The sequence below is a fragment of the Trachurus japonicus genome, chromosome 6, assembly GCF_045865225.1.
Source record: "Trachurus japonicus isolate A0001 chromosome 6, Traja_1.0".
Classification (NCBI taxonomy): Eukaryota; Metazoa; Chordata; class Actinopteri; order Carangiformes; family Carangidae; genus Trachurus; species Trachurus japonicus.
The window spans coordinates 37,184,491-37,210,813 of NC_140912.1; the positions used below are offsets into that span (position 1 = coordinate 37,184,491).

A 26,323-nucleotide genomic window follows, 5' to 3' on the forward strand; every position below is an offset into this window, starting at 1 on the left:
GAGGAGTTTGTATTTGATTCTTAAAGAGTCTCATATTAATGTGGATGAATCTACATTACCACTTGTTAATGGTCCATTTTAGATAAATATATGGTTTTGTCTTTATAGTTGTTGTGATATTATTATTACATAGTGGTCGGCTCGCCCAGCATTTCCTACTTTTAGGTTTCCCGGACGCTGCCCGGCGGATCATGGGAATAACTCCGCCGGATCGCTAGTTTATGGTCGGAACTACGACGGTATCTGATTGTCTTCCAACCTCCGACTTTCATGTCTTTCACCGTGCACGTGGAGGCTCATGGGAAATGTAGTGTGAAAACACTTTGCTTTCCAAAACTCCTCGTTGTCCCTTTAAAGCTGTACAGAAAAGAAAATTGAATTTAAGCCCACAGTGGGTCATAAAATCAGTGTAATAACTCGTCTATCAGACGATGTAGCCCAAACTTTGTGCAAAATTCAATTTTTGATTAAATTCGGGATGAAAGTGTGGTATTTAGATAATACAGGCGCACGGATTATACGTCACGTTGCTCACGATTCATCAGCCACTGATATTGGGTCCATCATCCGTCATTCAAACGTCTGAGCCACACACACACACACACGGAGCTCGGTCTCGCCCCAAGCTTTGAATATCCCGCCTGCTCGATAACGACCAATCAAATTTATTTTCCTTACCCGGGTAAACTCGTGCGGCAACTCGTGGACATTTCTGTACACCTATAACACTTTTTCCCAGAAATTTCTCAAAAATGTTTCCAAAAATTCCCACCATTGGTCCCAATTTGAACGTACATTGACTAAATAACGTTATTCAGTCTTAGAACAAGTATTTGTGTTTTTCAGATGTTTGTTTCAAAATGTTGTTGTCAAATTTTTGTTTTGTCAGTTCAGAGGCCTTTAGGGGACCATCACTGTCTCCAGTCCCAGTCCTCATAATAACCATGTGTCTTGATATCCTCCTCAGCTACAAAGAAAAGATGATTTGATGTAAAATCTAAACCATATTTAAAGCCCCATTCTGTAACTTATTTGTCTTTTTATGATCAAAAATCAAATCTGTCTTTCATAAATCCGTATTTGACTGAAGGTGAATCACAGCTGCATCCAAATGAAAGCTTTCTGGTTCCTTAGAATGAGTTGTTACAAGTCGTTACAAATACATAAGTGGGCGACGCACCGAACCGAGGCGGCCATGTTGCATCGTGACCGTAGGTAACCACGGAAACGGCCTGTTAAAACTGTCACCACTGTGTAGTGTGAGGAAGGACGGAGGCACTGGTGTTGCATTCAGGTGCAGTCAGGCAGACGGCCGTCGATCGGCAAACCAACCGGATGTCATTTTACTAAAACAATACCACATCACCATGACAACATGTTGTCGGACCACTTGTTTACATAGACGCTTGTTTATCCTGTTACATGCAGCGTCTGTTGTCTGTCTGACGTCTGCCCCATTTCACCTGAATGCAACATCAAGAATACGTTCAGATATGCAACCGCACCGCTAGATGTGGGGGAATTCCTACGTACTATACCTTTAGTCTCCTCCCACTGGTGACACCAAGTTGTTACCATGGTTACACAAGCAGATACTTTAGTACAACCAGTTGAATTATCTGGAATTTATTGAATTACATCACAAAAACCAAAGAGAGACAAAGACGTTGGTGGTTAAAAAGGTGAAAGTGTGTCGTTTAACTTGTGGTTTCTGGTGTCGGTAGTTTTTCTAGTATCAGTGATGTTCAGTCTGAGGTGGTGAGTGTGTGTGTGAGGAAGCAGACAGAGAGAGAGAAGAGGAGGATTATAAATAGTGTTGGTAGAGTAACAGCTGTGCAGCAGCCAAGTCTGAAACTGTTTCTGCTCAACTCAACTACTGGAAAAATGTAAACACACAGAGAGAGAGAGAGAGAGCTGCAGAGTTTAACACGTCAGGATGGAAACATGTGATCGCTTCGTTTCGTAAAAGTAAAATTAATACAACTAGAGATGCATTTCCTGAATGCTGGAAGCTGAATGAGCTGACTAATCAATCTTGAAAAGATGAAACAATATGTGAAGAGTAAAACTAAAACGTGTAAGAAGCAGGCTGTACGAGATGGTTGGAAATTACTTGAATTTTTGAAGATTAGTATGAAGAAATTGAAAGGCTGAAGTCTACTCGTATATAAAATATAAAAAAGAACATTATACAGAATAAACATGCAAGAAAGTCTGGAAAAACCCTCAAGACCTCCCTATAAATAAACAAAAAGACGGACAAGTGTTTACACAAAACACACACATCAGGCTGCAAACTTGCAAACATAAAACATGTTATTTAGTTATTGATTGAACAAGATGAGTTTCACAGATTTATTTTAGTCGTGTCTCATATGACGTACCAAAACAAAGCTCTGCTCGCATTCGAGACGGGGATTTGAGCGATTGATTTCAGCGCTCGAAAATTGTTCATCGTCCGCTGCCTTTCGGCCGTTTTGAGGACGGACAAAAGTGCGAAACAAGACAGAACGCTGACCACCGCCTGACTCGCTTCCATGTTGCTCTCCATCGTTTACTTCCCTGAATTCTGTCGCACTTACCAGATGCCAGCGGTGGGGGTCAGACTCGGCTCGTTTTGGTCAATGGGAAAGGAGCCAAATGCAGATTCTTAGCTTAAAAAACCTGCTCATTTTAGTGGGAAAGCTGCTTTATAGATGTTAAACTGGGATTAAACGGTTTGTGGTTGTAGCGGCCGAAGCTGCTTTACGGGTTGAATTATTATGAAATTTATTGTTTGTGGAAAAGAAATAGTGAAACAAGGAGGAAAGTGTTTTGTTTAGTTTAAAGAACCATAAACACATTGATGAACCTGTAGGTTTATTAATCTGACAGATGTGAGTGAGTTCTTCTGGTTTGAACTGGACTTTGTGTTTCCTCTGGTTGTCATGGGTTACCTGGTGTTGCATCACGGAGGCCGAGGTGTCTTCACTGCTCTTCACTTCCTGCTCCTCTCCACTTCTCCCTCTCTGTGTTTAATAGAAACAAAAACAAGTGTTTTCATGTTTCAGTTCATCTTTGAACTTATCTAGCCGTTATTTTCTTTGGTTGACGATTATTAATTTACAAAAACACCGAGGTACGCCGCCGTCTCTTTTTAGCAAAGGCTGCACACAGGGATGCACATGATTAACCTTTAACCTTTAACAGATAACAACAACTTTGACCAATGGACAACAGTCAAAACAAGTTAATTTAGATGTGACTGTGATTATCTACTGCTCACATGTTGTTTTACATTTCATTTATTCCTTTATTTGTAATGGGACTCTGCATATTCATCAACATACAGAATAATTAGTTATAAACATGCTAGATCTATAACTTACATCCTGTATGACCAGAAAAACAACAGTCACAATGCGTTTTATTTTGAAAGGTTTGGTTTTTACAGTGAATTATATAAAACTCACTGTTAAAGAGACAGTTTATTTTTTAAGTTCTGTAACTGTCTAATAGTTGTGACGTCAACATAAATATTTCTGCAGGTGTTTGTATCCAGCCTTTATATTCTCCTCTTATTCACAGTGAGAACTTCACATGTTGGTGGTTATTGTGACGTTTTAGTGAGTTCAGTTCATATAGTAATGTTTATTTCCACACACATTTTCACTCCAACTTCAGTGTTTGTCGAGGTGTTGTCACTTTGATTGGTTAAAAATGTCTTTTCAGAGTCGAGCTGCAGGATTCTGGGAAAAATGTTGGGCGGCCCCCCCCCCCCCCCCCCCGACCAAAGATTTTCTTGGTCGACCAGTAGTCGTCATTTATGGTGATTAGTCGACTAATTTTGCGCACTCAAACCCATTCAGTGTAGATGTAGAATGTGTATTATAGAAGAGAAACATTGCATTTCAGGATCATTGTCAGCCTCCTTTCATATTTAGGCTGAACACCACAGGGCCAGTCACTGTCAGCAGTGTAAAGCTCCAGCCTGTGGGATGATCTGAAAGTCCAGCTGTCAAGATTTTTCCTTTTATATCATAGCTACCAAACACCATGTGTATAAATGAAAATTATGAGTTTACAGGTAAAATAGAATATAAACAAATAAATTATTAGGCAAAAAGGTGAATTTAATTTCAGTCTCGGCCTATTTGAATGTCCGGCCCCCAAGGTGTCTGTTGAGAAAGATTCTGGCCCTTCAACAAATATACAGGTAATACTCAGAAAATTAGAATATCGTGAAAAAGTTCATTCACTTCCCCATGATTGCGAACTGTACTGAACCAGACAGAGAGCTTTTAAAGGCTCAGGAACCCTTTGCAGGTGTTTTGGATTAATTGGCTGACGAGGCTGTGACAATTTGAGCTACAACATTGAACTTTTTCACGATATTCTAATTTTTTGATTGGGGTTTTCATAAGCTGTAAGCCATAATAATCAAAATTCTAACAAATAAAAGCTTGAAATATCTTGCAATGCCTGTTATGAGTCTAAATAATATATTCATTTCACCTTTTAAGTTGAATTACTTAAATGAATGAACTTTTTCACGATATTCTAATTTTCTGAGTATTACCTGTAGTTGATGACCCCCGATATACGGTTCAGTCATATTGATTTTGACTTAATTTTGACAAGACACGGCTCCAAATGTTTGTTTTTTTTCCTGCGACCAATCGACCAATGAAATTTTGGTCGACTATTTGGGGACAGACACAAAACTCTGAGAAGTGACGGCTGCACAATAACAGAGACACATTGACTCTGTCTCCTCCGTCCTGCAGCAGGAAACAGGTCGTTCTATGGACCGTTCATAAATAACTCCATGTTTAGTCTGGCTGGCCGGCCTGTCAGGAATAACGCTCCTAGTTCCTTGTTTTCATTTAAAGCCGTTTCATATTCTATTATCCTCCTCTGTATTTTATTATTTTTCTACCTTTATTTAAGATATAACATAAGAGAGAGCTGAATAAGAAACATTAAAGATTAAAACGGCGTTCCCACACGGCCTGGAAAACCTGGAAAGTGGGCGACCAGTTTTCCTGGAAGATGATAATGTAAATCAGCTCCCGGAGCTCTGTTTGACTTTTTCAGACCTCGCTAAGGAATTCTTCTCCAAAGGAAACTGGAGACTGTGAGTTTGTGGTGTTTCTAATTGGATGAGGAGTTGAGTGTTTCCTCTAGTGACAGACGGACAGAGGAGCAGCTCAGAGCTGCAGCGGCCTGGTTAAACACTAAAACTACAGCTTTATGTTGTTGTTCTATGATAAATGTGTCTTACTTTCTAATCTTGTCAGAGGTTATTTCATAGACTGAACATCTTTAGACTTCTGGAGGAGAGAGATGATAAACAGAGAAACAAACTGCTTTAATGTGCAGAATCAGGTTCAACAGGTGAAAAGACACTTCTCCACCGTCTGACTGGGACGAGGGACGAGGGATGTGTAAGGACTAGGGATGCACATTTAGAATTTTTTTTCTGACCAATAACCGACGCTCGTTAACCGATTATTAACCGTTAACCGATAAGATTAAGATGCTTGCGGCGCACGGCAAAAAAATAAAATAAAATTATCGCTCCAATTTTTTTTTTTTTTTGGGGCCGTTAAATATACACACGTGCGCTGCGACAGAGCAGAGCTCCTCTGACAGCTCCTCTGTGGAGCTGCAGGTGAACAGGCTGGACAGCAGCCACGTCCTCCTCCTCTTTTTTATTTTATTTTCTTTTTCTCTCAGCGCCGTAGTTACAGGTGATGCACATCTATGTCCGTGTAGCTACATTTATTGTCTGATCTTCCTTCACGGGGGCTGCTGCACATACTGTCAGTCCTCCTGTGGAACTTTTTGCTGTGAAATATGACTGAAGGCAGTGAACTCTGCACGTGTCGACACGCCCCCATGAGTTGACGACATAAGGAGCTAATAATAATTGAAAAAAATAACCGATAGTATTAATCGGTCAAAGTTCTTGTTATCGGTTCAGGGATGCAAACAGCGCGCCGAAAAGCGAAACTCGCTTTTTTCATGACCAGTTAAGTGACTTGTGTGAATCGTTCAGATCCGAAGAGTTTTTGTTTTTTGGGAGGGGGGGGGGGGTCTCAGTGTCTCAGCTGGGGTCAGTAAAATGTTTTTCTAACAGGCTGACAGTGACAATCACGTGAAACTGAGGCGAACTCATTCATGGTCTCTGATTATAGATAACAGCCTTCCTCCAATGTTGACGCGCGCGCTCGTTACCCAAAGCGTCGCGTATCCGCGTGCAGTCGGTGCGACGGCGACGCCGTTTTTTCCCCCCGTGCACGTGGAGCTGTGGCCGTGGACATGCACGGTTCCCTACGTTGCTGTGTCAGGCAGGTGTTTCCACGGAGATCTGCCCCGTTTCAGAGGTGAAGGAAGCCCTGAGTGGAAAGACGTCGCCTCCGCCATGTAGAATGTGTTCAATTAAAGTGAAACTAACACATTATTATTACACACTGAATGAAACATCCCATGTCTTTATTTATTCAGTTTATTTTAATAGTAATAATTATGACTAACATTCAGTGAAGACCTAAAAATCAGTATCTCCAAAATTGAAATATTGCAAAGGATTTTTAAAAAAAAAGCATTTTTAATATAGAAATGTTGGCCTTCTGAAAACTATGTCCATCTATATGCACTCAATACTTGGTTGGGGTTGAACTACTGGAAATTGACTTTTCCATGATATTGTAATGTAATCATTTATTAATGGTGAGCACCCCCAACCCCCCCCCCACCCCAACACCAGACAATTCCTCTCTTTTTTGGTCCTGACCCGTTTGCATCCCTGTCGGTTAACAGTTAACGGTTAATCATGTGCATCCCTAGTTAGTAGAGTTTGGTGTGATACGATAACTAACGTCAGTCAGACCGGAGCAGCTGAAACGTCCTGGAGATGATTTAGAGAGAAGAGGGAACCCGGTAAAGCAGCTGTCAGTCTGAAAGCAGCTCAACCCTGTGGCCTCAGGCTGCATCACCTTCCTGTTTCCATTAAAACAACCTGCTGCTCTCGGCTGCATCTGAGGCCTGTGATTGGTCCAAACGGACACGTGGTCGTCACATGGAGGAGAAGAGGAAGAGACGTGATGATGATGATGATGATGATGATGATTCTTCATCAGAGCTCAACATCAACACTAGTTTTACCTTTTCCTGATCTCCTCCTTTTTCTCCTTCTCCTCCCTTCTTCTCCTTCTCCTCCTCCTCCTTTGCCCTTCTTTTTCTCCTTCTCCTCCCTTCTTCTCCTTCTCCTCCTCCTCCTTTGCCCTTCTTTTTCTCCTCCTCCTCCCTTTTCTCCTTTTTATCCTCCTCCTCCTCCCATTTCTTCTCCTCTTCCTTCCCTTTCCTCCCTTTTCTCCTTTTCCTTCCTCTTCCTCCCTTTTCTCCTTTTTCTCCTCCTTTGCCCTTCTTATTCTCCTCCTCCTCCCTTCTTCTTCTTCTCTTTCTCCTCTTCTTCTTCCTCCTCTTTCTCCTCCCTCCTCCTCCTCCTCCTCCTCCCATCTTCTCCTCCTGGTCCTCCCTCTTTCTCCCCCTCCTCCTTCCTCTTCCTCCCTTCTTCTCCTTCTTCTCTTTCTCCTCCTGGTCCTTCCTCCTCTTTCTTCTCCTCCCTCCTCCTCCTGATCAGACTGATAAACTCGGTGTTGACAGATTAATACGACACATAAACTTCTTTTTACGACCTCGACTGTAAAAACCTCTGCTGCTTCTACAACTGTGTCGCCGTGGAAACTGATGAACACATCAAACACGTGGATCTGTCATCAACCGTCACACAGAGACATAAAGTAGTCCCTGGTGCCGGTTCACAGCCAGAAAAACTGGTTCACAAGGTTTTAAGAAAGTGAATTTTACTTTGAAACTCTGCTCTTACTTCCTGTCTGTGTGAGTGAAGCTGCTCCAGTCAGAGTTCCTATCAGTGATGGATTGTTAAATGTCCCTGATGCACCTGAATGCACCACCAAGGGAGATCCCTGCAGTGTGTCGTCTGCACGAGAGGCGTTCAGGGGACATCTGTAAACATTAGTATCTAGAAGTATTTGATGCATTCAGGGTCCGTGGTAAACGCCTCCGCTGGTCGTCAACAGTTAGAAGTGGTCTGGTTTTTAGCCTTGTGACTCTAGAAATAACACGCCAGAACACAGGACAGTGAAGTGGACATTTAAACTGATACGGTACTAATACCGGTACCGGTACTTTTTAACGTCTGTGTGGTAACTGGAGTTATTCTGTTGATAAAAAAGAGTCAAACTTCTGAGTCGTTGAGATGGATCCATTGCAGGGCTCCAGACTAACTTTTTTGACTAGCAGCACAGTGGCCCCTAACTTAAAATTTTAGGAGCGCAAGCAGAAAATTTAGGGGCGCCGCACACCGATATCGGCTTGCAAAGTAAATTTTCACATTTCCTCAAATTTTCACTGTATTACTGATAAATACTGCATAAATGCAGAAACTATAATGTTTTAAATTCACATTTTATTGTGCAACAGTTTAAATATTGAAAATATAAAGTTAATGTTTAGGCTGCACTGACCAATAACAGAACAAGTAGACATACTACTTGTGGTAAACTCATCCTAGAACAGACCCCCCCCCCTTGGGGGATAAGGTGCCTGTAGGCCAGCCCTTGTTGGCCTCCTTGTCTGCTGACCCTGACTGAGCCACATGTGCACGGACTCCGTGGCATCAAACTCGTCGACCCCCCCTCCTCCTCCGCACGGCCAAAAAAAAAAGGATCTATCGATCAACAATCAATCAATCATTTCCGAGCCTCGTCTGTGCAGCGCGTTCTGCAGTGTGAGTCAACCTGCTTCGTTGCCTTGTGGCGATTTGAGTACCGCTGCCGAGAGCGCGAGCATATTATGGGATGTTTAAGGTTTGTAGCGAGCCGTCGGAAAAAAAAAAAAAATGCAGGTGACGTTCAGCACACACACGCAGGTCACCGGTCTGTGTGTCTCCTGCTGTTTCACACGGAGCTCTGCTGTGGAAAGACGTCTCCTCCGAGATGTAGAGAAGAGAAACACGTTTCTTTTCACACATGAGCCAATCACAGTGGTCATAAAAAAAATAAAAAAAACGGCAAATTTACTGGTCGCACATGCGCGAGTAGATGAAAAATTTACTCGCACTGTATCAAATTTTAGTCGCAAAATGCGACCATTTAGTCGCAGTCTGGAGCCCTGCATTGTCAGTGTGTTTGTCAGAGACGGAGACCGCAGCGAGGAGGGACAGACAGACACGACGGTGCGTTCAGGTACCAAGACGTGGTTCAGTTTAAACTGTACGTGAACCGATATTCATGCTAACTGTGGTGAAAACAGAATTCAGTCCTCACCTGATGAACAGAAGCTCCTTCATCGTTCTGTCGTCCTCTCTCTTCATGTTGATGTAAATATTGACCTGAGTTATGATGATTCAGACCGTGAAGAAGTTTCTATTTGAGTCCTTCACTGGATCTGGAAGAAGAAGGTTAACATGTGTCAGGGCTCCAGTCCGACCCTAAATGAGACATTTTACCCCAAAAATTTGAGACATTTGAGTGCAAGTAAATTGGCTGATAAAATGTTGATGGGGCGACTCAAAGTACCTGTAAAAAAAGAAAGTTATCGTTAGGGGTGTAACGGTACACTCAACTCACGATTCGATTCACAATTTTTTGTTCACGATAACGTCTCAAAGCACTCACCGGCGGTCAGTTGGAGCAGCAGTTCACTACGATGCATCGTAACATCCCTAGTTATCGTGCATTCCTACAATGAAATAAATGCGACATTTTCATATTTATTGTCGATTTTCAGCACGGGAAACTTTGAACACTTGAAGCACTTGGGATATTAAACAACTCACTGTTTTAACGCTACTAAAAGTCGACCCAGGAGAATGAATTTAAGTTGTTTCTGCATTTCAAGATACAGAGAAAATGAGACAGAGACCTCTTTTAGAAACAAGTGGAGTAGAGGTCTTCACGGGTCCAATTTGACGGACCCGAACCCAAATGGACCCGTGAAAATTGGACCCGGACCCGACTGGCCCCGAGCTATTATTGTAAATATGAGTTCCGAACCCGAGCCGAACCCCTAAAAAACCCGTGGACCCGAAATGCCCGAGTTGCTTTATGATTTAATACAAGTTGTCTAGCGTTAAATAAGACTTGTTTTTATTAGCTACTACTTTCTGTTTCTTACCTAAACGTAGTCTTCTCCCGCTGCCAGCCCCCGCCGGCCATAACGTGATGTAAACAGAAATAAATCCACGTCGTCATTTTCTTGTTTAGATGGTCATTGTAATCCTTCTTCTTAGCCGTTGCTAACGCCAATCCACCAGTCATTTCCTCTTGTTTAATTAACGTTATCCTTTTGGAGTTTCCATGTGCTTTGCGGAGCATAACGTTACCGCGGTAACAACACGCTACGGCAACTCGATTGTTTAACTATTTTGAACCATTACTCATAACGTTACGTTAATAAATAACTTTTTAACTGCCCCGAGTCCTGACCTCGGCTCTAACTTCTGCTTGAACTGTCACCTTTGATGTCATCATCAGAGTCGTGTAGTTGTTTTGATCACGTGACATCAGTCACACAGGCAGCTCAGCCTCGCATTGGACGAAAGGGGGGGGGGGGGGGGGGTGATTGACAGCTGCGACAGTCAATCGCCGGGTCCTCTCGGGTGCTGTAGGACCCGGCCTTTCACAATAAGAGCCACGAGACCCGAGGCAAACTCCACCGGTTCCGACCCGGCTCCGGCGTCACTTCTTGTGAGTGGACCCAAACCCGAGCCGGGTCGGGTCGGAACCTCGGGTTTTCGGGTTGTCGTTTTTTTCCGAAGACCTCTAAAGTGGAGACTGAGTGTGTTTGTCAGTCTGGAAGAAGAAGGTCAACGTGTGTGTATCGGTGTGTGTATGGATGGACCTGGTTTCCAGTTTGAATCCCGAGCCAGAGAACAGGAAGTGATGTTTTCCTCTGTCTCCTCCCCTGCAGGTCGGCATCATGTGGGGAGCTCGGCGGAGGCGCGGCGTGCAGCCCTGAGGAGGCGTCGCCCTGCGTTCCTGCGGCTGGGAGGAGCGCGGCCCCCCCGCCCCCCCCTCCCCCTCCCCCTCCCCCCCCCCGCCGCGGCGCTCCGGGACGGCGGGTCTAAGATGTCCCTCAGCAGCGGCCCTGCAGCAGGCGGGAAAGGAGTGGACTCGAACGCGGCGGTGGACACGTACGACAGCGGCGATGAGTGGGATATCGGCGTGGGCAACCTGATCATCGACCTGGACGCCGACCTGGAGAAGGACAAGCTAGAGATGTCGAGCAGCAAGGAAGGGGGCGGGGCCATGGGCGTTCCCCCTGGCAACGCCACCGCTGCCGTGGCGACGCTACCAGACAATATAAAGTTTGTGAGTCCTGTCGCCGCGGCGGCAACGCAGGGCAAAGAGAGCAAATCCAAATCCAAGCGCAGTAAAAACTCTAAGGAGAGCGGCGGTGGCGGCGGTGGCGTGAAGGCGCCCGTTTCCGACGGCAACGCCAAGAAGGAGGGGGGGAAGGAGGCCCCGCCCCCTCCGCCGCAGCAGCAGCCGCCGCCGCCAACGCCGCAGCAGAACTCGACGCCCACGAAGGGCGGCGCCGACAAGTCCAGCAAACCGCCGCGCACGCCGACCGCCGCCAAGAAGGAGAAGGACGGAGCGGCGGGGAAAACCAAGAAGGAGAAGATGGAGGCGGCGGCGGCGGTTGGCGTGGCAACGGGCGCCGACAAGGAGCCAGTCCTCCCGCTGGGGACGCCACGCGGCGGTAGCGGCTGCAGCGTTGGGGCGTTCGAGTCCCAGACGCAGCAGCAGCAGCAGAACGCGGAGCTAGCGGCGGCGACGGCGGCCGAGCAGCTGCTGGACCAGACCTCCGTCGTCGCCATGGTAACGGAACAGGAGGAAGTGGAGGCCGAGTGTCGGAGTCTGAAGAAGGCCGTCGGAGGAGGAGAGAAGGTGAGAGGACGCATATATACCTTTATTCTGAAAGGGCTTTAATAGAAACATCTGCTTTTATTCTGAAAGGGCTTTGATAGAAACATCTGCTTTTATTCTGAAGGGGCTTTAATAGAAACATCTGCTTTTATTCTGAAGGGGCTTTAATAGAAACATCTGCTTTTATTCTGAAGGGGCTTTAATAGAAACATTTACTTTTATTTTGAAGGGGTTTTAATAGAAACATCTGCTTTTATTCTGAAGGGGCTTTAATAGAAACATTTACTTTTATTCTGAAGGGGCTTTAATAGAAACATCTGCTTTTATTCTGAAGGGGCTTTAATAGAAACATCTGCTTTTATTCTGAAGGAGCTTTGATAGAAACACCTGCTTTTGTTCTGAAGGGGCTTTTATAGAAACATGTACCTTTATTGTGAAGGGGCGTTAACAGAAACATCTGCTTTTATTCTGAAGGAGCTTTAATACAAACATTTGTAGTGGTGTCCGAATGTTTAGTGATTATTAATGTTCACTAAACCCACAATTCACCGCCACATGTAGTGAACATCCGATGGTCACTAACCGGAGCAAGATATCCCATCATGCATTGCGGTCACGGATCGCCGTTACCACAGCGACCCAGAACGACCGGTGTAGCTACCAAATAAATGCAGTAGTGACCAGTGTAGCTACCAAATAAATGCAGTAGTGACCGGTGTAGCTAATTTCTGTTAGCCCATCTATGGTGTTTTACATTATACGTTAGCATTAAGCTAGCGGACGTTGTGCTTAGTTGTGACACGTTGTTGTGAACGTTGTTTCAAACTATCTGGGTTTGATTGAACATCTTTGATGCTTAAATATATATATTAGCGCTTAATATATTGCCTTACTCCTCTTTTTATGTTGGTACATATACACCCGTAGGTCTATGCTACACCGGCCGTTACCATGGTTGTATCCATGGTACCTGCACCGGCTGTTACGATCGCGGTCGGAACGTTTTAATTACGTGAAGTAACACGTCATTAACTGTGCGGCGGGGTAGTGTCCAAAAGTGTTTTTTTTATTTGACCAGTGAGTCACTATATTAAATTCACTATATAGTGAGTAGGGAGGAGGGAATAAGGGAGTGATTTCGGACATAACCACATGCTTTTATTCTGAAGGGGCTTTAATAGAAACATCTACCTTTATTCTGAAGGGGCTTTAATAGAAACATCTACCTTTATTCTGAAGGGGCTTTAATAGAAACATCTACCTTTATTCTGAAGGGGCTTTAATAGAAACATCTACCTTTATTCTGAAGGAGCTTTAATAGAAACATCTACCTTTATTCTGAAGGAGCTTTAATAGAAACATCTACCTTTATTCTGAAGGAGCTTTAATAGAAACATCTACCTTTACTCTGAAGGAGGTAGAAGAAGAATGTATCCAATCACCAACCTGTGGCCATGTGACCTCATCAGTGACCTCATCAGTGACATCATCAGTCTCTCTCTCTCTCCTTCAGATGGAGTCCCCGGTCTCCACGCCGGCCCCGCCCCCCCTCCACCTCCTGGCGCCGGTCGCCAACAGCAACAGCGACAGCATCTCGTCGCCGTGTGAACAGATCATGGTGCGGACGCGCTCGGTGGCGGTGAACACGGCCGACGCGGCGCTCGCCACCGAGCCCGAGTGTCTGGGCCCGTGTGAACCGGGGACCAGCGTCAACCTGGAGGGCATCGTCTGGCAGGAGACCGAGGACGGTGAGGACACACAATAATACACAACAATACACAACAATACACACACTACACAATGGACACACAACAGTGACAGACGAGAGTTTCGCTACATACAGTATTTCTAATTTTTCATGTCAGTATATCACCGTTTAGACTAATCTGATGTTTGTAAAGTTTATAAAACCAATGATTGGACAAACATTACTATTTACGTGTGCACATTTTTGTAATTAGTCATGGTTATCATAGATTAGCCGGGCTAACGGTTAGCTACCTGTTTAACTTTAATAACTCAGTGACTCAATAAACGCTCCATGAACAAATATTTTCTCCAGCGGATATCTGAGTTCCAACATGACTGAGCTAACTGGAGTAGTTTCATGTCGTATCCCACAACGGGAGGGTTTTAACAGCTGACGTCCTGCTGGTAGCTTAGCTACCGCCGTTAGCTTTGCTACTGCCATTAGCTTACCTGCTGTTAGCTTTCCCTGTCAGCTGAGCCACTGATGCTTTCTAGACACTGTGATTCCCCCAAACTGAATAAATACAACACATAGCAACACAAAACACACACACAGAAATAGTAATGTTTCTTCAATCATTTCAGATTTGTCTAAACGGTGATAGGGCGTGAAAAACATGATATATATAGACCGAATCTCCTTGTTGTTTACATTCTACTTCTGGGTAGAAAACCAGCACGTAATTTGAATGAGATCAATAGTAACGAACGAGAGTTTAGCTATATATCATATTTTTCACGTCCTATCACCGTTTAGACAAATCTGAAATGATTGAAGAAACATTAGGCCTACTATTTCTGTGTGTGTGTTTTGTGTTGCTATGTGTTGTATTTATTCAGTTTGGGGGAATCACAGTGTCTAGAAAGCATCAGTGGCTCAGCTGACAGGGACAGCTAACGGTAGCTAAGCTAACGGCGGTAGCTAAGCTAACATCAGGACGTCAGCTGTTAAAACCCTCCCGTTGTGGGACACGACATGAAACTACTCCAGTTAGCTCAGTCATGTTGGAACTCAGATATCCGCTGGAGAAAATATTTTTTCATGGAGCGTTTATTGAGTCACTGAGTTATTAAAGTTAAACAGGTAGCTAACCGTTAGCCCGGCTAATCTATGATAACCATGACTAATCACAAAAATGTGCACACGTAAATAGTAATGTTTGTCCAGTCATTGGTTTTATAGACTTTACAAACATCAGATTAGTCTAAACGGTGATATAGTGACATGAAAAATTAGATAAATATAGTGAAAGTCTTGTCTGTCACTATTGTTCTCATGCTGGTTTTCTACCAGGAAGTAGAATGTAAACAACAAGGAGATTCGTTCTATACACTTCACTACAACACAACACTACATAACATAATACACCACACAACACAACACAATAAAAACAAACTTGTCAGATTGAACTTAACGACTTCACTAACAGGAAGTGAAGGAGTCAGACTTTCACATTAAAACACAGGTTGTTCAGTTTACTGCAGCTCTGTGTCTCAGAGACTTTTATTCTGAAAGGACAAAATCCATTTCACACCCAATCCCTCTGACACACACACACTCGTAAAACACAACGTTCAACAACCTGACAACTGATGATTAGAAATAACAAGTGAACACACACACACACACACACACACACACACACACACACACACACACACACACTCTCAGTCAGCGGTGTGTGTCGAGGTGACAGGAAGTTGTTCAGACATCAGTTGGACACTTTGATCGGCTGCGGTCGGCGAAAAGTTTCAGTTCTTCAGAGTCTGAGTGTGAGTGTGTGTGCGTGTGTGTGTGTTCAGGTCGTTCACTAACTAACTGTGTGTGTGCGTGTGTGTGTGTGTGTGTGCGTGTGTGCAGGCATGCTGGTCGTCAACGTCACCTGGAGGAATAAGACGTACGTGGGAACGCTGCTGGACTGTACGAGACACGACTGGGCTCCACCAAGGTAACACACACAACAAACACACACACACACGCACACATCAATACAATGATCCAATAAAAACAGAGCAGATTTTCAGAATAAAACACTCAGAGCTTTGTTGTGACATCACAAAGTGACAGGAAGTCCTGACGGCTGGTTTTAAGGCTTTAACAGAGCTTTGATAGAATCATCTACCTTTTATTTTGACGGAGCTTTAACAGAAATATCTACCTTTATTCTGAAGGAGCTTTAATAGAAACATCTACCTTTATTTTGAAGGAGCTTTAACACAAACATCTACCTTTATTTTGAAGGAGCTTTAATTGAAACATCTACCTTTATTTTGAAGGAGCTTTAACACAAACATCTACCTTTATTTTGAAGGAGCTTTAACACAAACATCTACCTTTATTTTGAAGGTTCTGCGAGTCGCCCACCAGCGACGTGGAGATGCGTAGCGGCCGCGGGCGGGGCAAGAGGATGCGTCCCAGCAGCAACACGCCGCTCAACGACAACAGCAACTCCTCCGACAACAAAGGCAGCGGCAGCAGCAAAACACGCGGCGCCGCGGCCAACAGCAAAGGTCGCCGCGGCAGCCAGACGGCGAGCGGCGGCGGCGTCGGTGGCGGCGTTAGCGTCGTTGAGGACGCGAAGGCGAGCCCGTCGTCGGCCAAGAGGAAGTCGACCAAACCGACGTCGGACATGGAGCCGACGTCGAGCTCCGAGGACACGAAGGCGTCGAAACGCATGAGAACAAACTCCACCGGCAACGCCGCGGCCGCCGCCGTCCCGCCGCCGCTGCTCCTCGCCGCCACGGCCGCCGCGGGGAAGTCCGACTCGCTGCCGCCGCCGCCGCCGCACCTCGACCGCACGTGTCCGTCGCCGGTGCTCATCGACTGCCCGCATCCGAACTGCAACAAGAAATACAAACACATCAACGGGCTGAAGTACCACACGGCGCGGGCGCACAACGACCACGACGACGTCCGCCTCGACCACGACGCCGACAGCGAGTACGGCGCCGACGACGCGACCGCCGCCATGATGCATCATCACCCCGACGCCGGCGGCTGCAACGGCGCCGCCGCCGCCATCTCGCCCGCCCGCTCCACCACGCCCAAAGGACGCGGCTTCGACGCTCCATCGCCGTCGCCGTCGTCATCGTCGTCCTCGACAACGGGGAAGAAGGGGAAGAAGAAAGGCGGCGGCGGCGGCGGGGAGGCGGAGCCCGAGGGGACGGACGGCGGCGGCGGCGAGGACGCGGCGTGTCTGACGGACGAGGCGAGCAACGACGGCATGGACGACAGGAAGGTGAAGAAGATGGCGGGCGGCGGGAAGCCGGATAAACTGACTCAGAAAGGCGTGAAGCCGCCGCGGCCCGGGGCGCCCGCCGCCGCCGCCACGTCGCCGTCGCCGTACGCCATGCAGCAGCCGGCGACGTCGCCCGCCCTCGTCCCCGTCCCTAAGAGCCCGCAGCTGAAGAGCGGCGCCGCGCCCAAACCGCCGCCGCTCACCGACGCCGCGCTCGCCGCCGCCGCCGCCAAAGACAAGAAGAAGAAGGACAAGAAGAAGCGCGAGGGAGCGGCGGCGGCGAAAGACGGCGACAGTCCGAAGGCGGCGTGCAGGCGGGCGGAGGAGGGGCGAAGTCCGTACTCGGACGACGCGTTGCTCAACGGCTCCTCGGACACGCATCAGAGCCGCCTGGCGAGCATCAAGGCCGAGGCCGACAAGGTTGGTTGGTTTGTTTATTAAAGACTCCCATTACAGGGTTCCTGCGAAAGTATGGAAAAGTATGGAATTTGATTTTATACAGTTCCAGGTCTGGAAAAGTATGGAAAATGGAAATTATTGTATGGAAATATATTTATCTTAATACTTATCTGAGTTTGGTCTCATCTGAAGTTATCTGGGTTAATTATTTTTGTATGCACTATTGCTACAATCTCCTGGAAATGATTTGGTTACTAATGGTTAATAACATACAGAATAATGAAAACAAATGATTAATTGCATGATTTTTTAAAACTATTTTTCAACTATTTACTCATATCACAAGTTATTTGAATTTCTTTACCGAGAAGCCTGGAAATTAGGGTCTGGAAAAAGTATGGAATTTGGAAATTTCAAATGTCGATGTGGAGGAGCAGCGGCTCTACTCCGAGCTCCTCCCGGGTGACAGAGCTCCTCCCCCTATCTCTAAGGGAGCGCCCCGCCATCCTGCGGAGGAAACTCATTTCGGCCGCTTGTATCCGGGATCCCGTTCTTTCGGTCATGACCCAGAGTTCATGACCATAGGTGAGGGTGGGAACGTAGATCGACCGGTAAATCGAGAGCTTTGCCTTTCGGCTCAGCTCCTTCTTCACCACGACGGACCGATACAATGACCGCATTACAGCGGCCGCCGCACCGATCCGCCTGTCGATCTCGCGCTCCGTTCTCCCCTCACTCGTGAACAAGACCCCGAGATACTTAAACTCCTCCACCTGAGGCAGGAACTCTCCCCCGACCGGGAGGGTGCAAGCCACCTTTTTCCGGTCGAGAACCATGGCCTCGGACTTAGAGGTGCTGATTCTCATCCCAGCTGCTTCACACTCGGCTGCAAACCGTCCCAGTGCATGCTGAAGGTCCTGGCTCGAGGGAGCCAACAAGACCACATCATCTGCAAAAAGCAGAGATGAAATCAAGTGGCTCCCGAACCGTACCCCCTCCGGCACTTGGCTGCGCCTAGAAATTCTGTCCATAAAAATAATGAACAGAACCGGTGACAAAGGGCAGCCCTGCCGGAGTCCAACACGCACCGGGAACAGGTCTGACTTACTGCCGGCAACGTGAACCAAGCTCCTGCTCCGGTCATACAGGGACCGTACAGCCCTCAGCAGAGGGCCTCCGACCCCATACTCCCAGAGCACCTCCCACAGGATGCCACGTGGGACACGGTCGAAAGCCTTCTCCAAGTCCACAAAGCACATGTCGACTGGTTGGGCAAACTCCCATGAGCCCTCAGCACCCTGCGGAGGGTGTAGAGCTGGTCCAGCGTTCCACGGCCAGGACGAAAACCGCATTGTTCCTCCTGAATCCGAGGTTCGACTATCGGCCGAATTCTCCTCTCCAGCACCCTGGAATAGACTTTCCCCGGGAGGCTGAGGAGTGTGATCCCCCGGTAGTTGGAACACACCCTCCGGTCCCCCTTTTTGAAGAGAGGGACCACCACCCCGGTCTGCCAGTCCAGAGGCTCTGTCCCCGACTGCCACGCGATGCTGCAGAGGCGTGTCAGCCACGACAGCCCCGCAACATCCAGAGACTTGAGGTACTCAGGGCGGATCTCATCCACCCCCGGTGCCTTGCCACTGAGGAGCTTCCGGACTACCTCAGTGACTTCAGCTTGGGCGATGAATGAATCGACCTCTGAATCCTCAGCCTCTGCTTCCTCGACGGAAGGCGTGTCAGTGGGATTGAGGAGATCCTCGAAGTATTCCTTCCACCGCCCGACGATATCCCCAGTCGAGGTCACCAGCTCCCCTCCTCCACTGTAAACAGTGTTGGTGGAGCACTGCTTCGCCTCCTGAGGCGTCAGATGATTTGCCAGAATTTCCTCGAGGCCGACCGGTAGTCCTCCTCCATGGCCTCCCCGAACTTTTCCCAGAGCCGAGTTTTTGCTTCTGCGACCGCCCGGGCTGCCGTCTGCTTGGCCTGCTGGTACCCGTCAGCTGCCTCGGGAGTCCCCCGAGCTAGCCAGGCTCGGTAGGACTCCTTCTTCAGCTTGACAGCATCCCTTACTTCTGGTGTCCACCACTGGGGATTGCCACGACAGCAACCGGAGACCTTACGGCCAGTTGACAGCTCAGCCCCTCTCTTCACCCGAGTGTCCAAGACATACGGCCGGAGATCAGATGACACGACTACAAAGTCGATCATTGACCTCCGTCCTAGGGTGTCCTGGTGCCACGTGCACTGATGGACACCCTTATGCCTGAACATGGTGTTCGTTATGGACAGACTGTGGCTAGCACAGACGTCCAATAACAAAACACCATTTGAGGCCGTTCCTCCCAATCACACCTCTCCAGGTAACACTGCCGCTGCCCACGTGGGCGTTGAAGTCCCCCAGCAGAACGATGGAGTCCCCAGTTGGAGCAGCTTCTAGTTCCTCCAAGGGCCTCCAGGAAGGCCGGTACTCTGCACTGCTGTTCGGCCCGTAGGCTGAGACAACAGTGAGAGACCTGTCCCCGACCCGAAGGCGCAGGGAAACGACCCTCTCGTTCAGTGGGGAGAACTCCAACACATGGCGGCTGAGCTGGGGAGCTATGAGCAAGCCCACACCAGCTCGCCGCCTCTCACCATGGGCAACTCCAGAGTGGAAGAGAGTCCAGCCTCTCTCCAGGAGTTGGTTCCAGAGCCCAGGCTGTGCGTGGAGGTGAGCCCGACTATCTCTAGCCGGTACCGCTCAACCTCCCGCACGAGCTCAGGCTCCTTCCCCCCCAGCGAGGTGACGTTCCATGTCCCTAAAGCCAGAGTCGTTGTCCGGGGATTGGGTCGCCGGGGCCCCCGCCCACGGCTGCCACCCAAAACACACGGCACCGGCCCCTCATGGTCCTTCCTGCGGGTGGTGGGCCTACTGGAAGGCCGGCCCACGTCGCTCGCGAGCCGCTTTGTTCTTGGGCCACCTGTAGTCTAGTCATATTTCTCTTTGATGTATTGGACCAGATCACAGAGCAGTAATCCAAGTGTGTCAGCACTAGTGCTTGTACTACGTTTAATTAACTGATTGGGTATGCATTTCCTGCAGTGTTTAATCACAGCCATACCTCTGCCCATGTTCTGCATTAGGGCTGGGCCGATACGCTTTTGTGCCGATTCGATTCTCTAACGATTTTTGGGTCCCGATTCGATTTAAATTGCGATTCTGATTAAACAAGTATTGCGATTCGATTTTACCAAGTATTGCGATTATATATTTCAATTATTGTGATTTTCTTTCCTTAAGAGCAAGAGCAGGTTGAACCAAACACTTGACAATACATCATAAGTCATATTTACAAAAAACAATACACACGACATCACATCAGTTTGTCTGTTGTGTTCGTTTGTTCACATAGATACCTGTGAACAAGCGAACACAACAGGCCGGTTTGACTTTGTCGAGTGTAATGGCACAGAATACATGATCGTACAATAAAGATTGGTCGTCGCGGTTAATATAAAAATCAATTTTTTGGCCCAGCCCTATTCTGCATTATCTGGTCCGCTTGTTTATTCCAGGACATTTGACTGTCTACAACAGTAATGCCCAATAATTTTACTTCTCTCACTTGTTCTACTAAGGTCTACAGCTTCTCCGACAACGCGCCCTCGCCGTCCATCGGCGGCGGTGGTGGCGGCAGAGGGATGGACGCCACCGCCCTCAACCAGAACGGCGCCGAAAAAACCGAAACCGGCAGCCCCGCCTACTCCGACATCTCCGACGCTGGGGAGGACGGCGGCGAGGCGAGGGCGGCGGCGGCGGCGGCAGCGGCTGCAGCTGCAGCGGCGGCGGCGGTAGAGGGCGTGGTGGTGAAGGTGAAAACGGAGCCTGATCAGACGCCACGGGAACGAGAACGAGAAGGGGGCGGAGCCAAGAAGGCGCTGTTCCCGCCGCGGCCGCCGAGCAAGGAGGCGCCGTTCTACCCGAACTACGACTCGTACTACTCGCCCGGCTACGGCGCCGCGCCGCCGCTGCACGCCGACGGCAGCGAGGTGAAGGTGAAGAAGGAGGAGGAGGAGGCGCCGGTGGAGCTGATGAAGCCGGAGCCTCAGGAGGAGCGGCAGCGTGTTGCCGTGGCGGCGGCGGCGGCGGCGGGGGCGGAGCCTCAGCAGCCGTCCGTCATCCAGCGGCCCAACGTGTTCTCGGCGCCGCTCTACTACAACCAGTACTACGTGCCGCCGCCGTACGCCTACGCGGCGCCCGACCAGGCCTACCACGCCCACCTGATGGCGTCCGGCCCCGCCTACCGCCAGCAGCCGCAGCACCACGACGACCGCCATCGCCACGACAACAGGAAGGACAACAAGGAGCGCGAGCAGAAGCTGGCGCCGCCCTCGCTGTCCAGAGCGCCGTCCCTCACCGACCTCGGCGCCAAGGGGGCGGGGCTCAACGCCGCCAACGCCAACAAGCAGCCCAAAGAGGCCCCGTTGCCCCTGACGACGACGACGCCGCTGCCGCCGCCGCCCTCGGAGCAGGCGAAGTCGGTCATCATGGCGAAGGGGGAGGAGCCTAAAGGCCCCGCCCCGCCCCCCCAGGAGGGGCTGAAGATGAAGCTGAGCGAAGCAGGGCATCATGGGAAGGAGGACGCCGTCGCCAAGGCAACGGGGGCGGAGTCAGGACGGCCGGCCGGCGTCGAGCCGGCGATGTGGTACCGACAGGTAACGGCCAATCAGCCAATCACTGATCAATGGACCACTTACACAACGTAGTGTGACGCAAGTTACGGGTTGTTTACTTCTGGTTGTCATCGTTACCATAGCGCTGCTGTATTTAGATTAGCTACATCTAACACGTAACACCACATTTTGCCGTTAGCCGTTCGGCTATTTTTATTTTTTAAATAATAATTATCATTTTTTATTACCTTCTTAATATAACTAACTAGCTGCCCGGCTAGCGGCTAACTAGCCGTTACCGTAATGACCAGTTAGCGGCTAGTTAGCAGCTCGGCTTTTATTTAAACAATAAAAAACACCGTAATGTTTATGAAGAGGGCAACCAACTCTTCTTTAAGCCTCTCTTTGCTCCTAATGTCTTAATTCTCCGTGACTTTTCACTTGCCGAGCGGCTAACGGCAAAATGCGATCAATAATGATCACAAATGCTTCGACCACTAACCCGTAACTTCGTAACCCGGAAGTGCGTCACACTACGTTGTGCAAGTGGTCAATGACGAGAGAACTAGAGATGATGATCACATGAGTGAGTTTTTATTAAACCTCCTCTTCCCTCTCTCCTGTTTTCTCCTCTTCTCTCTCTCCTCCTCTTGTCTTTCCCTCTCTCCTCTCCTCCTCTTCTCCTCCTCTCCCTCCCCTCCTCCAGGAGCCCGACTCCCGCCTGTGGCCCTACGTCTACCCCCACAAATACTCGGAGGCTCCCAAACCTCAGGAGGAGGAGCGGTGGAAGGAGGAGCGGGAGCGGGAGAGGGAGAGGGAGAGGGAGAGGGAGGGGGGCCGGGAGAGGGAGAGGGGGGACAGGAAGCTGAAGGAGGAGCGGCCGCGGCTGCAGAAGGAGGAGGTGAAGGAGGGGGGGGTGGAGGGAAGGACTCAGCTGCCTCTAGAGGAGCACAGAGGAGGAGGAGGAGGAGTAGGGAAGGAGGTGCACCCCCCCCACATGCAGTTCTCCTCCCCGCTGGCGCAGCACCAGGGCTACATGCCCTACATGCACGGCGCCTACGGTTACGGCCAGGGATACGAGCCCAGTCACCCCGGTTACCGAGGGATGCCCTCGGTCATGATGCAGGGATACCCAGGTGAGTCGGGACTACGGTAACTATGGGATGGATCTGGACCAGTCACTCTCACTGTGTGTGGCTCCCTCTAGTGGCACGTTAAAGTATCACTGAGTTAAATATTAATAACACTAGAGAATGCATTTCCTCAAGGAAATACGAAAAATGTGTGAATGCTGAAAACTGAACGCCGTTACTGAAGTAATGCTGCAACGCCTTTTCCCTCTCTCCTCTTTTTCTCCTCCCCTTCCCTCTCTCCTCCTTCTCTTTCTCCTCCTCTTCTCTTTCCCTCTCTCCTTCTTTCCCCTCCTCTCCTCTTTTCTCCTCCTCTTCTCCAGAGGAATCACTCAATTAAATATAAATAACACTAGAGAATGCATTTCCTCAAGGAAATACGTGTGAATGCTGAAAGCTGAACGCCGTTACTGAAGCAATGCTGAATGAGCTGAAGAAATTGTTGAAACAATCTTCTCCTCTTCTCTCTTTCCCTCTCTCCTTTTCTTCTTCTCCGCCTTTTCCCTCTCTCCTCTTTTTCTCCTCCTCTTCCCTCTCCTCCTTCTCTTTCTCCTCTCCTCTTTCCCTCTCTCCTTCTTTCTCCTCCTCTCCTCTTTTCTCCTCCTCTTCTCCAGAGGAATCACTCATTTAAATATAAATAACGCTTGAGAATGCATTTCCTCAAGGAAATACGTGTGAATGCTGAAAGCTGAACGCCGTTACTGAAGCAATGCTGAATGAGCTGAAGAAATTGTTGTTGGTACGCAGAGGAATCACTCAATTAAATAACACTAGAGAATGCATTTCCTCAAGGAAATACGAGTGAATGCTGAAAGCTGAACACCGTTACTGAAGCAATGCTGAATGAGCTGAAGAAATTGTTGAAACAATCTTGAAAACTACACTAAAGCTAAAACATTTTAAGCTGAGAGATGAATGGGGTAAAAGCTTTAAAAAGGTAGAAAAATGTAGAAATCCTGCATGTTTAAGTGTAACAGTTGAAGATTTCGTAGAGTTGAAAAATGTAGCTAACCTGAAAGTAAAGAAAACTGATGAAACAATGCTGACATAGCTGAAGCAATAGCTGAGAATAGATTGAAGGAAATACGGGTGAATGCTGAAAGCTGAACGCCATTGCTGAAGCAATGCCGAATTAACTGAAGCAATTGTTGAAAATATTCTGAATAATCTGAAGAAAATGAAGAAATCCTGAATGTTTTAAGTAGGGGTGGGAGAAAAAATCCATTCACATAAATATTGCGATATCTTTTTTGACGATTTTTAAATCGATTTTTATTTTTTTTTTCAAAAATCGATTTTTTTCTTTCAAAAATCATTTTTAAAAAAAAAATTTTTTTTTGAAAAGGGTTTAAGTTCACTTTATAATGGAGTATGTTTAACATTCTCCATTATAATTTAATTTATAGGCTCCTACAGTATTTGTGTGCAGATAAATGTTAAAAATGCAGACTAAAAATCGAGAGAATCTGCAATATCGTAGAATCGCAATTTAAATCGAATCGCCATCCAAAAAAATCGTAGAAGAATCGAATCGGGAGAAAAGCATATCGTCCCAGCCCTAGTTTTAAGTGTAACAGTCGAAGAATTTGAAGAGTTGAAATCGGTCCCTCGCTTTATTGTGACTGGTCCCTCGTTTTATCGTGTCCCCAGAAACGCTTCCTGTTGTTTGGCTGTATCTGGTTCCTCTGAGCAGCAGCAGCAGTTTCCTGTGTCCACTCTTCCACCATGTTTGTCCTCTGACGTCTGTCCTCTGTCCTCTGTCCTCAGCGTCCTACCTGCCGGCCGGCTACTCCTTCCCCTCGTACGCGGGGGGGAAGATGGGGGGGCCGGGGGAGGAGGGGGAGAAGCCCTCCCGGTCCAGCCCCACGGTGAAGCCGCCCGGCGAGGCCAAAGCTCTGGAGCTGCTGCAGCAGCACGCCAGCCAGTACAAGAGCAAGTCGCCGTCCATCCAGGACGCCAAGGGCTCACACGACCGGGAGCGGGAGAGAGAGAGGGACCGGGAGAGAGAGAGGGAGAGGGAGAGGGAGAGGGAGGGGGACCGACCCCGATCCTCCCCCTCCCAACGCATCCTGCCCTCCCACCACCACCTGGGATACCCCCTGCTGTCGGGGCAGTACGACCTGTCCTACGCCTCAGGTGAGGGACGGTTCTCAGAGACAGAAACTTTATCTTAGAGAGGAGGTGTGGTCATGACTCTGAGCTCTGATTGGTTGTTACATGACTGAGACGAAATATCTGGGCCCAGTTGTTAATCTGGATAAAAATTATCTGGATTGCATTTCCTCAAGGAAATACGTGTGAATGCTGAAAGCTGAACGCCATTACTGAAGCAATGCTGAAGAAATTGTTGAAACAATGTTGAAAACTACACTAAAGCTAAAACATAAAACTTGTAAGATGAGAAATGAATGGGGTAAAAGCAGTAGGGATGTTAAAAAGGTAGAAAAATCCTGCATGTTTAAGTGTAACACTTGAAGATTTCGTAGAGTTGAAATCTGCAGCTAACCTGAAAGTAAAGAAAACTGATGAAACAATGCTGACATAGCTGAAGCAATAGCTGAGAATGGATTGAAGGAAGGAATAGAAGGAAATACGTGTGAATGCTGAATGCCAAGCAATGCTGAATACTAAAAAGTTTTGAACAACACAAACTGAGGGTTTGATCCAGATGAAAACCAAGACTGGATCATGTGATATAATCGTTTTTGGTTTTGAAACAACCCATTTTCCAGATTTGATCCGATCCTTTATCCAAAATCTGCTCAGATCAGATTACCTTTGAACACCTGGGCCCAGATGTTTTCAGCAGCTGCAGAAAATCAAGTCAAACGTCTGTATGAAGTGTCGGCCATGTTGGATCTGACCCGTCTCTCTCTCTCTCTCTCTCTGTCTGTGTCTCAGGTCTCTCGTCCTCAGCCATCGTCGCCAGTCAGCAGGCGTCCGCCCCGTCCATGTACCCCCCCCCACGGAGGTGAGACAGGTGAGACACTGAACCTCTTCCTGTGTGAACTACAGCAGAAAACAGAAGATATAAAATACAATATGACTCATGTTTAAAAATAATTGTATAAATGTAATAATGATGACGTATTAAATGGAATGTGCCTTTAAAGCTTATTACAAATGTGAAACCTGACAAATGTACCATGTGCTCCTTTTAAATGAAGCAAAACAAAGAATATATTGCTTTTAGCCTTAAATGTGCAGTTTTACTTAGATG

General features: G+C 47.8%; 1 protein-coding gene across 1 annotated transcript in view; it reads left to right on the forward strand.

The window, feature by feature from the left end:
• The window catches only part of LOC146986619 (zinc finger protein 609-like), a 30,953-nt gene extending 4,853 nt beyond the window's left edge, over positions 1–26,100 (forward strand). The window contains exons 2-9 of the mRNA XM_085780301.1: positions 10,981–11,960; positions 13,453–13,687; positions 15,550–15,637; positions 16,036–17,347; positions 20,939–22,015; positions 22,680–23,109; positions 24,871–25,239; positions 26,005–26,100. Coding sequence (XP_085636427.1) covers positions 11,139–11,960; positions 13,453–13,687; positions 15,550–15,637; positions 16,036–17,347; positions 20,939–22,015; positions 22,680–23,109; positions 24,871–25,239; positions 26,005–26,078 — 4,407 coding nt within the window. The 5' untranslated portion in view covers positions 10,981–11,138 and the 3' untranslated portion in view covers positions 26,079–26,100. The remainder of the gene's footprint in view (positions 1–10,980; positions 11,961–13,452; positions 13,688–15,549; positions 15,638–16,035; positions 17,348–20,938; positions 22,016–22,679; positions 23,110–24,870; positions 25,240–26,004) is intronic.
• Positions 26,101–26,323: the final 223 nt, after the last annotated feature.